At 37.8% G+C, this 18,987-nt stretch overlaps 1 protein-coding gene across 3 annotated transcripts in view; it reads right to left on the bottom strand.

The window, feature by feature from the left end:
- Positions 1–13,659, bottom strand: part of LOC115226945 (titin homolog) — an 86,779-nt gene extending 73,120 nt beyond the window's left edge. Inside the window, exons 1-3 of one of the 3 annotated variants that reach the window (XM_036500495.1) lie at positions 13,306–13,659; positions 11,456–11,829; positions 5,424–5,501 (exon numbers count right to left, since the gene is read on the bottom strand). In XM_036500495.1, coding sequence (XP_036356388.1) covers positions 5,424–5,501; positions 11,456–11,644 — 267 coding nt within the window. In that variant the 5' untranslated portion in view covers positions 11,645–11,829; positions 13,306–13,659. Of the gene's footprint in view, positions 1–5,423; positions 5,502–11,455; positions 13,276–13,305 lie in introns of those variants that run through there. The other 2 variants (XM_036500496.1, XM_029797905.2) reach the window with 2 other exon arrangements.
- Positions 13,660–18,987: the final 5,328 nt, after the last annotated feature.

Here is an 18,987-nt window from a genome sequence, read left to right as displayed (position 1 = left end):
ACTGACGTCTATTGGGGTTAAAAACATTCTGTACCGTATGAATATGTCCCTCGTTAAAGAAACAGACTGGGTATATTTACATTTGTGAAGAAAAAAAGATACCCTTCCCCCCACCCCTAACCCTAAACCTTAACCATAGCCCTAACTAATCCTAACCCTAAAACAGATTGAAATGCAATAGATCGATACTATGGTCATATTATGGGTGACAATTTCATATGACACCGCTAGAAAAAACTGCCGTTCAAACCGAAAAAATCCGGAGCAGTCAAGACTTATCATACAATTCTACAAAACATAGACATTAAAATTGGTGTAATTAACTGCCGGACACTGCTACATAACATAAATCAAGATTATTACCAAAAATATCAATAATTTAATATATGCTTACTTCGTAGTCTAGGTGAAAACATGCTGTTACTACCCCAATTCTGAAGTAGGAAGGGTCTGACCAGTTAAGAGGAGACTATTGGTCAGTTAATTTCAAAAACAAAAGAATGGTTATTTTAAGTAAAAACCGTTGATCGAATGAGCGGAAATAGGTAACTAAGGAATATTTGTTGTAAGGTGTAATAAAGTTACTTATATCAATGCAGACTGAACCCTCTATATATACTAGAAAACAGAGGGATAATTAATGATTAAGGGTGGGCAATTATGGATTTTTCAAGAAATGTTTCTAAGCTTATGTATATATTTCTCAAGTGGTTAAGAAGATTTAACAAGTATTATTTATGCGTTGTATTATATAATATGTATGTACTGATGGGCGGGCTATATCTCTATCTTCACATATATAGCTACAATAGGAACACTTATATCTATCTTAATTATATAAATGTATACTTTTATTATATAATATATATTTTTATGTAAATAATAATAAAGTAAAATGGATTATATAGTTTTTTTATATAGATAAACTTCGGTTTATTCCTTTCCTTACCTATCATTTATGAGAATTAATACTAATATTCATAATCATATATAGGTAATACACCAGTAATTCATTAGATATAAATATCCTTTAGACGGTTTTTATAACCTCTAACTGAACTTATACATATATATACATACTCAAACACACACACACAAATACACACACACACACACACACACACACACACACACACACACACACACACACACACACACACACGCATATATATATATATATATAAAATACAAAATGGGACAAGAACGCAAAAAATGGGGCAACAAAACATCCAGATAGACGATACAAAGGAAACAAGGACGGGTCATTCGAAGTTTTTTTCCTCAGTCAAGTACCAGATTATCTTCGCAATTATACTTGAGATTGCTCCAATCTGGCCAGCCCCAAGGAAAAACTAAGCTAAGAGCATTAGATTCCTTGGAAGAAAGCATCAAATGTATACAAAAACAAGGACGCAAAAAACGGACAATGTTACACAAATACAATAAAATAATAACAAGACATAACAGGTCTAATATAATATATATATATATAATATATACTATATATATATATATATATATATATATATGCATATACATAGGCGGAACTATTGAACAATGAAAATTAGTGCTGAACACTGCATTGGTGGATAACGATTCTTTATTTGTGGATTAAGGCTACCATTGGCTTCCTGTTAAGGGTTGAACCTCAACAATTACCAACCCTATCATGTGGAACATTGGTGTGCCTCTCTATTTTGGGATTCAAAATAGAGACGAACACTGATGTTCCATGTGACAAGTTTGATAATTGTTGATGGCGTCCTTAACACGAAACCAATGGTAGCCTTAATCTACAAATAAAGTACACACATACACATGTATATATATATATATATATATGATGTATGCATGTTACAATAACTCTACTACAGTACAATTTTTAATATTTTCTAGGTTAATTAAGAACTGGTTAGGAGAAATGAGGAAGAATATAATACATGCAAAATAGACGATGTTTGATAAAAAATAAATGTTATTCGGTCATTTACTTTATTTATCTATTCTTGGACGGTAGGTTGAAACTTAGGGGATAATTAGTCACTGCTATGTCTAGCAGGTTGAGTGACTTTGTAAACTTTCTTGCTGGTTCGAGGTGATAGAAAGGTAAGGAAACGATAGTAAAAGAAAGAGTAGAGAGAAAAAGACGGATAAGAAGAAAAACAGTTGGTAAGGGAAGAAGTGGAGGGGTTAATGATATATCGCATTTTTATATTCAAGTTGATTAATTTGTTTTATAATTTTCTTAGTTCAGTCAAGTAAAAAGGAGACTGCGTTAAAATTTTATTGTTTTATTTTCTGAAGGTGAAAGAATGAGGAAAAGGTAAAATAAAATTGCATCGTTTTCAGAAAGAGAGAGAGAGAGAGAGAAAGAGAGAGAGAGAGAGAGAGAGAGAGAGTTTGTGTGTGTGTGTGTGTGTGTATGTGTGAGAGAGAGAGAGAGAGAGAGAGAGAGAGAGAGAGTGCGTTGGGCGGGAAGAAGACAATGAGAGTGGTAAAAAGAAGAGAGTTTAAATTGAAATAAAATAGGTGAGTGTGGCATGGCTGTATGTACCATGCTATCGCTAATCGTTTTAGATATTTATGTAATCGTGAGCAGATATAGACACCATTCTTGGTTATCTCATCATTCAGTTAGTGGACCATCGAGTTTACGACAACTGGAGAGAGAGAGAGAGAGAGAGAGAGAGAGAGAGAGAGAGAGGAGAGAGAGGGAGGGAGAGAGAAAGAGGTGGGTTCCACATTAGCACTCAGTATGTGCTCCTGTCAGCTTACTAGAATAGAACACGAAATAAAGCGCGTGAATCAAAAACACAATGCACCGCCCAATCCAGGATTCGAACATACGACTTACTAATCATAAGTCAAACACCCTAACCTCTAGGCTTAACTAGATATGAATCATACTTCTTTCCTATTTTACTCTTGCTCTCTCCTCTTTTTCTGAAAACGAAACAATACAATTTTATTACTTTTACGTTTTGAAAATGAACTTCTACAATTGTTTTTAATTAATTATATTAACTTTGATTAATTTATTTTAATGTCATAATTGAACGAACTATTTACACTTCAAAAATGTTTGCATTTGTATATATTTCTAAAATAAGTCTGGTTTCTGAATAGAGGCGCAGGCGTGGTTGTGCGGTTAAGAAGCTCGCTTCGCAATCATGTAGTTTCGGGTTCAGTCTCACTGCTCGGGCACCTTGGGCAAGTGCCTTCTACTATGGTCCCGGAGCGACTAATGTCTTATGAGTGAATTTGGTAGACGGAAACTGTATGGAAGCCCGTCGTATCTATCTATCTATCTATCTATCTATCTATCTATCTATCTATCTATCTATCTATCTATCTATCTATCTATCTATCTATCTATCTATCTATGTCCCGACCCTACCATCACCTAACTGGAACGCATACTCTTCCACTTTTTGTGGGAGGAAAACGTTCCGATGTTTAGGCGATCCATTTGCTGTCAACACCCGCTAAATGGAGGGCTGGCATGCTGTGGTTGATGATGCGCAGACATGCGCTGAGACTGCGACATCTCCGGCGCGTCATAGACGACGGTGAACGGGTGTGGTCACCGTTTGTGAGGCGCTCTTTCCCGCAGCTCGTCTCTTTGGTCGAACTACAGTCATGTATCAAACAGAGACTGAAGCTAGGCGAATGGCACCGCGAGTGCCGCCTTGCTCTCAAGCAACTCTGCTGTCCGGGACCAAACTTGTGCGACTTCAATCATGAAGGTGTTCTATAAAGGAATAATGGAGGGGGTGTGTGATGATGTTCTTGGGGAGAATCTGGGCGTCGACGGGGAACATATGACCCGCCTCTTCAGGACAACTTTCGAGCCGGGACCTATGGAAAATCACCAGAGATCCTTGGCCTGGTAGTGCTATCGAGTAGCATTGCCTGTTCAGGATAAGCCCTAGATGCACAGTTCGAGATGCACCGGACCGACTTGCCCGAGATGCGGTCAGAGCGACGAAACCGTTCTGCACGCTTTCGTGCAGTGTCCAACAATTTCAGACTTGTTGGCTTAGGTCGAACGGCTGCTGCACGTGGACGAATTCAGCTATTGGCCGAGTCTATCTTGAATACTGCCCGCCACTTTCTTTTAACCGGGAAGGGAAAGCAGTTTTCATTGTACTGGGGGCTATGGTGAAAGAATGTGTGTAAGTAGACTCGAGCGAAAGGTTTAGAGACAAGTACTTTTCTCTCTGGCCAATCGCTCATCAAGTTTTTCAAGTTCCACTTGAAAAAGAAGGTGAGAATAGAGAGGCAAATTTCATCACATAAAAGTTTCAATAAAAGTGTGGGTGGATGTAGCAAAGATGGTACGTGCGAATGACGAAACCACTTTAAGCATGATCCTGTAAATCCAAGAGAGAGAGAGAGGAGAGAGAGAGAGAGAGAGAGAGAGAGAGAGGGAGAGAGAGAGCGATTTGATCTCATGTGTTTTTTTCTCTGCCTGTGGTTACCGTTGTCTTTTCCATAGGCTTTTCTTTCCACGGATAAACCTAATGTTTCACATTTTTACCACGACTTATTTTGCTGTTTACACGTCCCTAAAAAGCCTCCGATCCCTTTTGATCATTTCTTTCTTTCTTTCTTTCTTTCTTTCTTTCTTTCGAAGAGAAAAGAAAAGAAAAGAAAAGTTCTACATTGTGTTGTCCCATCTGTGTTCGGCACCGTGTGGCTAATAAATAAAGATACCTTTCCTTTCACCATCACTGTCCTCACCAACGTTACCCCCTCCTTCACCACTACCTTTATAACCAAGTTGAAGGACCACCGAAGAACACTGGTATTCACGTAATGACTCTGGGGGAAAATACACTTCTTAATGTTACACTTAGTGAAGTGCACGGAACATCAACCGTTTTAATCTCAGTTGAACATATCCTTCTATTCAGAAATTCATAGGAAGATTATGAATACTGCACCTCCTTCATCGAGTAAGATATTTAGAGAAACGCATGTTCTTGTATGTGACAGAGCGCGTGTTATTGCATTCAAGTGTGTATATGCATGTATATGTGAGTGTTTGTGTGTACTAAACACAAACACACACATATATAGTGAGGACTTTCATAAACTTGATAAGCATAAGCAGAAAAACTCTGTTAATAACACGAATAGTTTAATGTAATTTAATTGTGTCAACGTTGATTGGAATAAAACCAGACAAAATCACTTAAAACGTGTATTGAAGAATTTCAAACTAAATTGAAACTGAAATGAAAAGTGAGTAATTAATTATGCAATTATGCAAATATAAATAAATTAATTACAGATAGGATTGATCACATAGAAACGAAAAATATTGATTGAATCTGGGGTTAATGTATACATTAACACCCAGAATTTGCCGTATGAGATAAATTGGAAGCTTAAAGGATAATGGTAGTTTGTGATTCTACCTGAAGCTGTATATTTATTTCACTTTTCATTGCCAGGGGCTTGCTTTCGTTTAAGTAACCATCTTCTTCCGAATTTTTCTGAAACAGATGGAAAGAAAAAAATTAAAGAACTCATAGCATAAATCATATAGTGTTAAGAATGATATATATTCTTTTGTCATTAAATCCTCTGTGACCAACACAACCAAAAGTAATCCTAAAATAATTTTTCTTTATCTTACTGGTTTCAATCATTAAACAGTGGTCATGTTGGGGTATCACATTCAAGAGTTTCAGTTGATTATATCTACCATAATCTTTCATCTGGTCCCTACTTTCACCGATCTCTGACCAACATGAACGCCAAAGACGCCCGTGAGTAGAGAGGAAAAATCGAGATAGATCTGTAGGATCACAGTGTGTTTTTCTTTGATCCATCCATCCATCCATCCATCCATCCATCCATCCATCCATCCATCCATCCATCCATCCATCCATCCATCCATCCATCCATCCATCCATCCATCCATCTATCTATCTATCTATCTATCTATCCATCCATCCATCTATCTATCTATCTATCTATCTATCTATCTATCTATCTATCTATACACATGTACGCACATACATGCATATGCATACATATAGTAACAACATGAGACACGAGTACATTTGAACTCACAGCCTATGAATAGATTGTTCAATGTCTTATCCATTAGACTATACGGTCAGTTCTGTAAATTAATGATTAGAAATAGCCTTTGTCTATAAGTGATGGATCCTGTAGACAACACTTCAATGTTGCAGTTTAGCCTTAGGTCAACCTGATTGAGCGGACGACCTATGATCAAAGGCTTTCTAACCATAACCGTCTCTATCTAATATGCCCTTAATCTTTTATTTAAGACAGTAGGGTGATTTAGCTGCAAACTCCAGTAAATCAAGCCACGACGTTGAGGCTCTGTCGTTCGCTAGTGTATTGACAGCATTTACCACGAGATCTCCCCAGAGACACTGACATGTATAATGTAGATTTAATTTCGAGACATGTGAATCGGTAGGCTAGTATCTCATTTACGAAATAATTATGCAACAGCACTGCTAATATAATATTATTGCGTAACCGGAGACGTTTGTACGACGCTCTTGGCAAATAATTTCTGATCATTAACTTCTGAGTTTTCCCTCAATGCAATTGAAGCTTGCTTGCAAGGTGAAAACAAATTCTTTCTTCCACAGGATGAAGATATTGTGAATGAAATGAGATAATTCCCTCAACTAATCACACCAAATATGCAAATATATGCTGCTGCTTATTCCCCAGCCAACTGTGTTCGTGACAACCTATAATCAAACGCATTTCTGGCATAACTATTCTGTCGTTTTAGAACTTGTCCTACTTTCCGTTTTTAAGTCTCTACGTGGCGATTTGACGTTGATTTGAGGCTGATATTCCTTGTATATTAAACGACTATCTACATGTTTCCTCGTGGGTTCGTACAGTATATTTCTCTTGTGATACACATCTTAGAATAGAAGCAAAATGTTATCACATAGACACTACATTACAGAGCCATTCAATATTTTACCTACCTAGGGCGGCGAGCTGGCAGAAACGTTAGCACGCCGGGCGAAATGCTTAGCAGTATTTCGTCTGCCGCTACGTTCTGAGTTCGAATTCCGCCGAGGTCGACTTTGCCTTTCATCCTTTCGGGGTCGATAAATTAAGTACCAGTTACACACTGGGGTCGATATAATCGACTTAATCCATTTGTCTGTCCTTGTTTGTCCTCTCTGTGTTTAGCGCCTTGTGGTTAGTAAAGAAATAGGTATTTCATCTGCCGTTACGTTCTGAGTTCAAATTCCGCCGAGGTCGACTTTGCCTTTCATCCTTTCGGGGTCCATTAAATAAGTACCAGTTACGCACTGGGGTCGATGTGATAGACTTAATCCGTTTGTCTGTCCTTGTTTCCCCCCTCTATGTTTAGTCCTCTGTTGGCAATAAAAAATAAATATTTTATCTACCTACCTATCTACCTACCTACCTACCTACCTACTTCCCTAACTACATACTTACCTTCATATCTATCTATCTATCTATCTATCTATCTATCTATCTATCTATCTATCTATCTATCTATCTATCTATCTGTCTATCTATCTAATCATCTATATACATGTACATATATTTATACTATGTCTATACATATGGGTTGTATGCATTAGGTACAACACATGTTTCGACCCGTTCAGGGTCTCTTCAGGTGCATCAATAAAAAGTCTCACTAGAGACTATGTGTCCATGAAATTCGAGAACGAGTAAAATCAGAGAAAAATTATTGAAACGCAAAAAGTTCAAATATGAACGTGGAAAGTATACATTCTAGTTTAGAGATAATGACATAATCAGCTTTCGCTGTTGTATTTTTTGGGGTTCGTGCTCGGACGCATATATACATACACAGACACACAGACACAGACACAGACACACACACACACGTACATATACATACGCGCTCACATTCGCACATTCAAGTATATTGGCATATACATAAACTACAAATACGCGCATACAAGTATATATATATATATATGTATAGGATCTCGTATACACAGGTACACACGTGTATATATATATATACATAAGTATACGTACATAGCATAGATAATTATGTGCATAGATTCGTACGTAAAGCAAAATACACGTCCGTGCAAAGCTTGACACACACATACACACGCATCAATACACTCGCATATACACGTATATATATATATATATATAAAGTTAATCCAAACATAAAAACACAAAGAGAAAACACAACAATGCGAGGATGTGGAACAAGTACAGTGTTATTGGACGCTCAAGAAAGGAAAGAAAGAGGATTTAACGTTTCGAGCGGAGCTCTTCGTCAGAAACATAGGAGAAGGAAAGATCCAAGGAAGGGTCTTTCTTAATCGTGATCTGAATCTTTCTATGAAAATCGAGTGTCATGTCAAACTCCTAGAATCCTTTCACGTCCGATGTCTCCAGCGCATTCTTCATTTGATTTGGAAGGACAAGATCCCACATACGGAGATCCTGAGACGAGCGAAATTGACCAGCATCGAATGTATGATCCTCGAACGTCAACTGCATTGGGTGGAGCATGTTATCAGGATGCTGGAAAACCAAGATTGTTCTTTTTGGGGAGTTAGCAGAGGGTAACCGACTGCACGGAGGTCCAAATAAACGATATAAAGATCATCGCAAGAAATCCCTGAAGTTCCGCAACATCCCCCCATCCCTGGTGAAGTTGAAACACTGGCAACAGACCGTACTTCCTGGGTGGGGTATGGTCAAAACTGGTACGCAGCATTTTGAGGATGAGCGAACTAGACTTCATGAAGAAAAGCAGAGACAGTTCAAGGAACGCCGGCAAAATCCTAGACGTGCTCATCTTCATCGGAGCCCTCTTCGCTGCTCTCAGTGTAATCGGACATGTGCCTCCAGAATCGGCACCGACGGCAGCGACAGCAGCGGCAACAACAGCAGTAATATCAAGCTTGGGGCCAACAGAAGAAACACTAGAATGCCATAACCTAACCAGCACTCAAGTTTGGAGATACATCGATTCAGTCGGAACTGCCTTTAAGTGACGCCTGTACAACCATAGGTCTTCTTTTAGGATTCCGGATATACGTTACGTCACGTCCCTGACCAACCACGTGTGACGCCTTGAGATGAAGGAACTCCATACGAAATTAAATGGAGGCTCATAGAGAAACCGGGGCCCTATATAAACGGGAGCGGACAATGTAAGCTTTACATGGCAGAGAGGGCAAGGATCCTTAAAGATTCGCTCGAATCGGAGACCCTTTAAACTTCAGAAACAAGATCTATAGCCCTTGTCCGCATTTTAAACACTACCTTCTGCAGGCGTGAGATTTTCCGTTCGTTGATTAGGGCTTTAAAAAATATTTGCGGACTGGAACCAAACTAAGGAAAGACATTCCCCGTTCGTCGATTAGGACCAGAAAAATTTGCTGACCGGACCGATCTTAGGGCGATAACCCGCACTGTTTGAGATCCCAAACAATATATAATATTATTTTGTTTACTAATTAACTGGGTTTAGCTGTTTTCTATCTCCAGTTTGAAAAGAAGTTATATGTCTGCCATTGGAGTCTGACGTGTTGTCTATAAGTTTAAGTGCTTTATTTCCGCGAAACCATTGGTCACTCTCTGATCGACCATATAATTAATTTCCTGTAAATAATAATTTATATATACATACACAAAGACACACACACACACACACAAACAAACAAACACTTACACACAGAGACACACTCACACACATACACTCATATATACTTATATGTATACATACATACGTACATACGTACATACATACATACACACATACATACATACATACATACACACACACATATATAATAATGAAGGTGACCATGTACCTGTAATTCAAAAGGGCCGGCTTTGTTACATTCTGTGTCACGCTGAATTTCACTGAGAACTACGTTAAGGGTATGCATGTCCGTGGAGTGCTCAGCCACTTGCACGTTAATTTCACGAGCAAGCTATTCCACTGATCGGATCAAATGGAACCCTCGTCGTCGTAACCGACGCAGTGCCAGTTTATATGTATTGCGTTATCCCATAAATAATACGGTTTTTTCAATGTTATGAAATAAAAGTCGGAGGGTGGCGGGATAAACTACTTGCATCAACTTGCTATAAAAACAGGTAGTAATATTACCTTGGACGTATTCTTAGTACAAGTTTTTAAGAGTGCAGTTCGATTTTAAGAGTAATTTTTTCAAAGCTATAATGGAAGTGACAAAGAAGCAAATTCGGCATATTTTGCTCTAAGAGTTCAATAGAGGTAACAACGCAACGGAAATTGCGAGGAATATTAATGCAGTATATGGAGATCGGACAATAAGCGTAAATCATTGTCAACGGTGGTTCCATATTTCTGAGCCGGAAACTACAGCCTAGAAGACGAGCCTTGTCCTGAAAGATCTGCAGAGTTCGATGAGGACGTTCTGCAAACCCTGGTAGAACAAAATACCATCATAATTATTGAGGAAATAGTAGAGAAGCTTGGATTGGGTCATTCAACCATTCATCGACACCTGCGTGCCATTGGAAAAGTCAGCAAATTGGGTTAATGGGTTCCTTACAAGCTTCTTGAGTCTAATCGCGCGCAGAGAGTGAATGTGTTCTCTTCTTTGCTGTCACATCTCACCATTTTTGGACCAAATAGTAACTGGTGACAAGAAATGGGTTCTCTATAAAAATGTCAAGCACTGAAGACAATGAGTAGAGAAAGGAGAAACACCGGTATCCCAGGCTCAAGAAGGTCTTCACCCACGTAAAGTATTGTTATCTGTTTGGTGGGTTATTAAAGGTTTAGTCCACTTTGAACTTTTAAACCCAAACCAAAGAATAACAAAGCAGATCTACTGCGAGCAGTTTGAGCGGCTTCAATAAGCGCTAGAAGAAGAACGACCATCTTTGGTTTCAAGACGAAAGGTGTTCTTCCATTAGGATAATGCTCGGTCACATACAGCGAGGACGACATTCTAAAGGCTGGAACAATTTCAATGGGAAACGATGTCTCACTCACCATATTCACCAGACATTCCCCCTTCTGATTATCATTTATTCCATAGTCTTCAAAATCATTTGGACGGAAAAAATATGAATTCTGTAGACGAGATCAGAACAGTTCTAGAGGAGTATTTTTCATCACAGACAAGTGAATTTTGGAAGAGGGACCTTGCAAGTTTACCAGATAGATGGAAGAGCATTGTAGAAAATGAAGGAGGGTATATTTTAAATTTAAAAATAACTTTGTTTATCTTAATTCTGAAAAATAATAGAAGTATTAAAAAAACCGCATTATTTATGGGATGACCCAATACTTATATATATATATATATAGATACTTAAATATTTACATATATGCAAACACGTACAATGTGAATAACTCCAAGAACAAGTTGTTCAGTTTTAAAGCGTTATCCAAAAGTAGAAAGGAACCTACCTTTTTCCACTGCAGTTTACTTTTGTACTGTTGAGCTAGAATTATAGCAAAGATGCCCCCTAAAAATATTCCAAGGATAAAGGCAGCAAAAAACCACGGAACATGTACTTCGCCTTCATTCTCAACATGATATTCAATCACTGGGCAAAACGTTTTCACTAAATCAGAGAAATTTGTTACATTAATCATCGTCTTTTTCGTTGTACCTGTTATCGTTGGTGTCGTTATTGTTGTTGTTGTTGTCGTTGTTATTGATGTTGTGGTTGTGGTGGTGGTGGCAATGGAAACAATGTCGATGGTCTTTGCTTTTGTTGCTTCTCTGCTTCTACGTTTTTGGTTTTTTTTTTTGCAGTTGTTGGCTAAGGGCTATGTTCCTAAAAATATATTCAATGTAAGGAAACGTCCGTGCAATTCATATATAGACACACATGAAAATACACACGCAAAAGTCTGTGTGTGTGTGTGTGTGTGTGTGTGTGTGTGTGTGTGTGTGTGTATGTGTGTAGATAGATGTGTTTGATCTATGTTAAGAACGTGTGAGCAAGCATGGCATTGTGCTTTTATCTTGTTAACTCTCGCAACAATTACCACGAGCTAACTAAAGTAACTATTATTATTATTATTATTATTATTATTATTATTATTATTACTGTTGTTATTGATGTTGTTGTTAATGTTGTGTTGATGCTGTTGTTGTTGTTGTTGTTGTTGCTGTTAAGAAAAAGTCCGCAGGAGCCGATGAATATATTTCAATACTGTGCTATTCTAGAAAATTAACACTTCCATACAACGTGCGTAAAGTAACAAAATTAACAGCACCAAACTAGCAGCAGTAGAATAAGATTAAGTAGTAGTAGCAGTAGCAGTAGTAGTAGTAGTAGTAGTATTAGTAGTAGTAGTGGTAGTAGTAGTAGTATAGTAGTAGTAATTTAGTTAAATCCAGGCGGGATGGCTGGCTGCTGGTATCTATTATGTTTAGACAAATGTGTAGTTTTGACAATTTGGTCCCAGCTATATGAATTGTGATTCTCAAGGGTCCGTCAGATCCTGCCGAAAGTTTGAACTAGAAACCCTTCATAAATCTGGAATTGCTGGTTGCTTAGACAATAAGGACCCGACCAGTTAATAGCCAAGTTTTTTTTTTCTCCGTTGTAATTTTAAAGGAAACACGAGGTTTAATATTTTAATACTGTTGTTTTATACTAGTCATGCTTGTAGTAGTAGTAGTAGTGTTAGTATCTATAGTAGTGAGTGTGGTAGTCGTAGTCGTAGCAGTAGCACTATTTGTATCATTGTCGTTAAGGTGAGGAGAAGGTTTTGAGAGAGCGAAATCCCGGATGCGTTGCTTGATTGATACGCAAACTTGTTTTTGAACAGGATTAAGTATGTGTATGCGTGTATGGATATAGATGTACGTGTATGTTTATTTGTGCGTATGTGCATGCATGCACGTATGTATGTGTGTGTGTTTGTGTGTGGGTGAATAGAAGCTATTTAGTGTAGATAGCTGAATGATGTTGTAGCTAAATGGACATATCAATAATGGACGAGAGCTAAGATTTATATGTATTTTATGTTAAGTACTTCTCTTATCATCGTGATGGCTGGACAGTATTTGAGAGACCTGACAACACGGGATGCGTTTAGGTTTTGCAGTGTGGAGTTGATGATCCAATTCCTCAAATCTAGCTTCGAATTCTCCTTCACTTTCTCCACTCCTTTTCCATTATCCACCTTTCTCTCATTTCTCTTTCTTTCTCACATCCACAGTACATATAAAGCACATACGCTTATGTAGACGTTGATAAAAGATACGTAAAGACACAAATTTCATATATTGATTAACTCACTTCCGTTTAACAGCAATTCTGTTAACATCTTTTCTCTCTTTCATTTACTCTTTCATTTACTCTTCCTCTCGTTATAGAGCCTCTACATGGTCTCCTGACTGAATAGAAATAACAGTCAAATATCTCTCAAACCTCACTTTGCCGTCATAAAATGCACTTTACCGTCTTCCACAATGGAGGGTCTGAGGGTGCATTCCACCTGAAAAAAGGTAGGATGGTCATAAATGGAATCCCTTTGACCATAGGTCCAGAGCCAGCCTGGAACTAAATAACAACAAGAATATCTTCCTAATTAAAAAAAAGTCACGTACATGTACATACAGTTATACACAATGTACATATAAATGCAAAACCTGTCAGACATTGCCACTTAAAGCAAATTTCGTGGTTGGATAGACATTTGATAACAACATTTAGCACAAACTGCAATCAATTTAACATAACAATAAACCTAGCTGCTACTACTGTCGTTAGGTGAGGTGAGACAAGAAGATGTCAGGTGAGAAAAGAATAGAAGAGAAAGCGAGTGAGGTGAGAGGATGCCAGAGGAGAGCTTAGAGTTAAGACTGGGTTCAACAAATAACTTCATGTTCAGACTTGTGTCCATAATATAGATTGTTCATAGAGATAGGCTTGATTGTGTGCTTTTAAAAATGTTATTTATGAGATTTCCTATGAATATTTTAAGAGGAAAATGAGATCTGTATTTTCTATTGTGTAAAAGGATGTTCTAGCACCGCAAAATGCTTTGATTTATATAATATTACATGTGAGTATATACTTGAATAACGAAGGTTTGAACCCAGCACTGCAAGCTAGAAAAATAATTTCAGTCATAAAGCATTACAATTACTTACAACAGTGAACCACGCTACCAACTTACATCAATCAAGACGTTTGTGTGAACAGCCATTTGCAATTATGTATTGTCTTTGGATTTTTATGTCCAAGTGTTTCTGTTGTAAAGAGTGTGTGTGTGAACAGAAATACTACCTATTTATAGCTAAGTTGTCGAGACAATTGAAGGAAAAGAATGTGTATCTGATATCAGAAACACACACACACATGCTAGATTTGAGGAATTGGATCATCAACTCTACACTGCAAAACCTAAACGCATCCCGTGTTGTCAGGTCTCTCAAATACTGTCCAACCATCACGATGATAAGAGAAATACTTAACATAAAATACATATAAATCTTAGCTCTCGTCCATTATTGATATGTCTATTTAGCTACTACATCATTCAGCTATCTATAGAATCTTTGAGTGATAAAATGTATCACTGGTGTCAAGATACAAATCAGTGAACTTTAGAACCTCTTTTCAATAAAGATATAAGTAACTACAAAGAGAATTATGTAAAAGTTATAGAACATATGAATTAGTACATTCCAAAAAGGAAAACATGTATTCAGAGTCATTATGAAATAGCTTTGTGGTTATAATCGCAGAGAGAAAATATAACTCTGACAACCAAAAGATTGAAATTTTGATCTAACTGAGCTGCTCCGGTGTAACCAGAAAGAAATCACAAGCCTTTGACTGTTAGATCTGTATGTTATTCCCAGGGTTTAAGACATTAACAGTTTAGAGTCAACAAAGAAGCATTACATGAACGTTCTATCTGCATAAATGAACAGTCAAATCTACTGCAAAGTCACCCTGTCTTCTTAAAAAAAGGAAACATTGTATAATGTAGTTTCTGATATAAAAAAAGACGAAGTGATCATCACTTCGAAGTAGCAGCAAAATCTCTTTCAAATCAAAGGATGCGTTAGGTAATGTTGACCAAGATATATTATGGTGTAACAGATTCATTGTATAATATAGTTGAAGATATACTTTTCCCAAAGACATCATTAGGTCAAATGACATTATTTGATTTGGGTCAGCATTCGAAACCAATTGAGAAACTCAGATACTCCTCCAGTGAAAGGTTCAGATGATTTAAATACCAAGATGGATATTATGTTTAATATCAATATAAAATGAAGTAAAAATAACTGGAAAACTGAGAATCGAAACCGGACCGCTTTATCTTCCTTACAGCATTCAACTATCTACCAAATATAGAAAGCACGAGTCTATGTCATACACAGCTCCAAAATGAACGACTTAGGAAGGCTTATTTTATCCCCCTCCATGTTATATAATGCTACTAAGTTTAATTTAAGGTAATGTTGTAAAAGATATCGATTAGGCTACAGGCCGCTGACTATTACTGATTGGTATCATCACGAGAGACAGTTTTATTTATTGTAAGGTCGATTGATTTACCTATCAATTTCATTTGCTACTTATGCTTATATGGCAATCCGTTTTCCTGTCCTGCCTGTCTTGTTTTCTCTAGATCACTCTGTTGTTTATTTGTTTCTTTGTTTTCTCTTCTGTCCATTACGGCATTTGTTTATTGAGCTGTCATACTGTCTGTCTACCAACATATAAATCTGCCAGACTGACTATCGATCCGCTATATATATATATATATACACACACACACACACACACACACACATATATGTGTGTGTGTGCGTGGGTGTATATATGTATGTATGTATGTAGACTTGTGTGCATTTATATGTGTCACTGTGTATATACTTTTTTACTTGTTTCAGTCATTTGACTGTGGCTATGCTGGAGCACCGCCTTTAGTCGCGCAAATCGACCCCAGGGCTTATTCTTTGTAAGCCTAGTACTTATTCTATCAGTCATTTTTGCCGAACCTCTAAGTTACAAAGACGCAAACACACCAGCATCGGTTGTGAAGCGATGTTGAAAGGACAAACACAGACACACAAGCACACACACACACACACATATATATATATATATAATATATATGCGACGAGCTTCTTTCAGTTTCCGTCTACCAAATCCACTCACAAGGCTTTGGTCGTCTCGAGGCTATAGTAGAAGACACTTGCCCAAGGTGCCACGCAGTGGGACTGAACCCGGAACCATGTATATATATATATATATATTATGTGAAATAGAAAGATGAATAATCTTGTAGCAGATTAAATTGTGCCTTTCGAAACACGTGTAGAATGAAATAAAACGATTTCTGTTCAATCTTCGTTCAGCTCCATTTCTTCAATTCACTAATAATATATATATATATATATATATATATACTTCGAAGTATACGTCTCGCTTTTATCCTTCGAAACGTTTAGTAGATGAAATCTTAGCGACTGAAGAAGGGGTTTTTTCGTTGTGCTTATTGTCCTGTATCTCTCTCTTTTTTTTGCTTGTCTTGTTCCTTGGTTTGTGTCTATGTGTTTCGTCTCTCTATGTGTTCGACGTCTTTTTGGTGTCCTGTACACATATATGCGTGTATATGTACATGTAGAGGTAGGTACGTACATATATGTTTATATATATGCATATGTTCTATTTTATTAACATATATATATATATATATATATATATATATATATAGGCGTAGGAGTGGCTGTGTGGTAAGTAGCTTGCTTACGAACCACATGGTTCCGGGTTCAGTCCCACTGTGTGGCACCTTGGGCAAGTGGCTTCTACTATAGCCTCGGGTCAAACAAAGCCTTGTGAGTGGATTTCGTAGACAGAAAATGAAAGAAGCCTGTCGCATACATGTATATATATATATATATATATATATATATGTATGTATATGTTTGTGCGTCAGTGTTTGTCCCACCCCCAACATCGCTTGACAATCGATGCTGGTGTGTTTACATCCCCGTAACTTAGTGGTTCGGCAAAAAGAGACCGATAGAATAAGTACTAGGCTTATAAAGAATAAGTCCTGGGTTCGATTTCCTCGACTAAAAGCGGTGCTCAAGCATGGCCACAGTCAAATGACTGAAACAAGTAAAGGAGTAAATAGTATATTCATATATATATTGATTTTTATTTCTATGTCAAGTTATATATAAAAAGAATTTAACATAAATCTGAAGGATTACTCAATGCTTTTTGGGAGAGAATACGGTTATTATATTTTTACAAGGAAAAAGTCGACAGAGATTTTTGAAGTTTTGGTTTGGTCGTCTTCGTCAGACAGTGCTATACTTGAGTGCTTTTGGCTTTATATAATCTTCGGCAAATTGTGATTTTGGAGTAGGCGGAGCTATGCGAAATTACGACTGTGTTGTAAGTAGGTCGAGGAAATAGTTGTGTAGGAAGAAGATAGAAGATGATAGTAGGAAAGCATGTATTTGTAGGGTGTGGGTTAAGTGACAGTTACGAGGGGTACCCAAAAGAAACCGGAATTTTGCAATATTATTTTATTCACATAGCTTTATATGTTTAGACTTTTATCACCTTCAAAGTATTCTCCATTTGAAGCAATGCATCGGTCCAGGCTCGATTTCCACTATTCGAAGCAGTGCTGGAACTCTTGCGATGTGACGCCTTCGTCGTTTTTTTCTTCACTTCATCCATATATGCAAATTCCGCAGCACCAGCTTTCGTCACCAGTGATGACCTTCAACTTCCAACTGTTCCTTCAGTTCATGAAACGCATTCAGTAGTGATTACTTTTAATCTTCCGTGAGCATAGCGAGGCACAAATTTTGCTGCAACTCTTTTCATTCGCAATTCCTCGTTCAAAATCCTTTGGTAGGAGCTCCGGGACACACCAGTCATATCAACAAATTTGTCAATCGCTCGGTGACGATCCTCCAAGATCAATTCAGGAATTTTCATGATGTTTTCATTCGTTCAGGAGGTGGATGGTCGTCCTGAATGAGGCTGGTCTTGAAGCAACAACTGACCATTCCTGAAGCATGGAAACCACGTGTAAGCTTGTGTTTTGCTCATGGCAGCGTCCTTGAAAGCTGTTTAAATTATGACAACTGTTTTGGCCGCCGTTTTCCCCAGCAGAAAACAGAATTTCACGGAAGCACGCTGTTCCTTCGTTTCATCCATCGCAAAAATCGACAAACAGGGGAGAAGCAATGCAAAACAAAGACGCACTATGTGGCAGTACGACTACAATTGAAGCCGCCGGTCGGCAGACTGATGCCTGAGGGTCGCATCAAGTGGCTTCTAGAGGCACTGGAAACGTTCTCCCAAAGAGAACGTTTCCAGTTACTTTTGGCCACTGCCTCGTATTGTAATGAGATTTTGTTTGGCTTCATGAGGAAGATCCAGTCAAGCGTACAAGTAAATGTGAACTGAACTAATAGATGAATCTAATTTCAGGCCACATTCTTTGTATAGTTTGTTTTCTTTCGTTTTGTGATTCACAAAAGAATGTATGTATGTATATATGTATGGATGAATATACGTACGTACGAGGTCTGATCAATATGTATGTACGTACGAGGTCTGATCAATAAAAACAAAACTACAACACGTACAAATTAGGCATTTAATCTCCTTCAAAGTAGTCCCCTTCGGAAGCCAAACACTTAACCCAGCGCTGTTTCCATCGATGAAAGCATTCCTGGAACTCGTTTTCTGGGATAATCAGCAGCTGCCTCGTCGCATTCACTTTGATTTCCCCGGCATCCTGAAATCTTCCTTTCAAGTGGAATTTGATATTTGGAAAGAGGAAAAAATCACTAGAGGGGAGATCTGGGGAATACGGTGGCTGTCGTACCTGGGGAGTACTGTGCCTAGCCAAAAACCGGTGCACAACCTGCACTGAATGGGCAGGTATGTTGTCATGGGTGCAATTGCCATGCACCGGACGCA

The sequence above is a fragment of the Octopus sinensis genome, linkage group LG2 (assembly GCF_006345805.1).
Source record: "Octopus sinensis linkage group LG2, ASM634580v1, whole genome shotgun sequence".
Taxonomy (NCBI): domain Eukaryota; kingdom Metazoa; phylum Mollusca; class Cephalopoda; order Octopoda; family Octopodidae; genus Octopus; species Octopus sinensis.
This window is presented reverse-complemented; position numbering and strand designations above follow the sequence as displayed.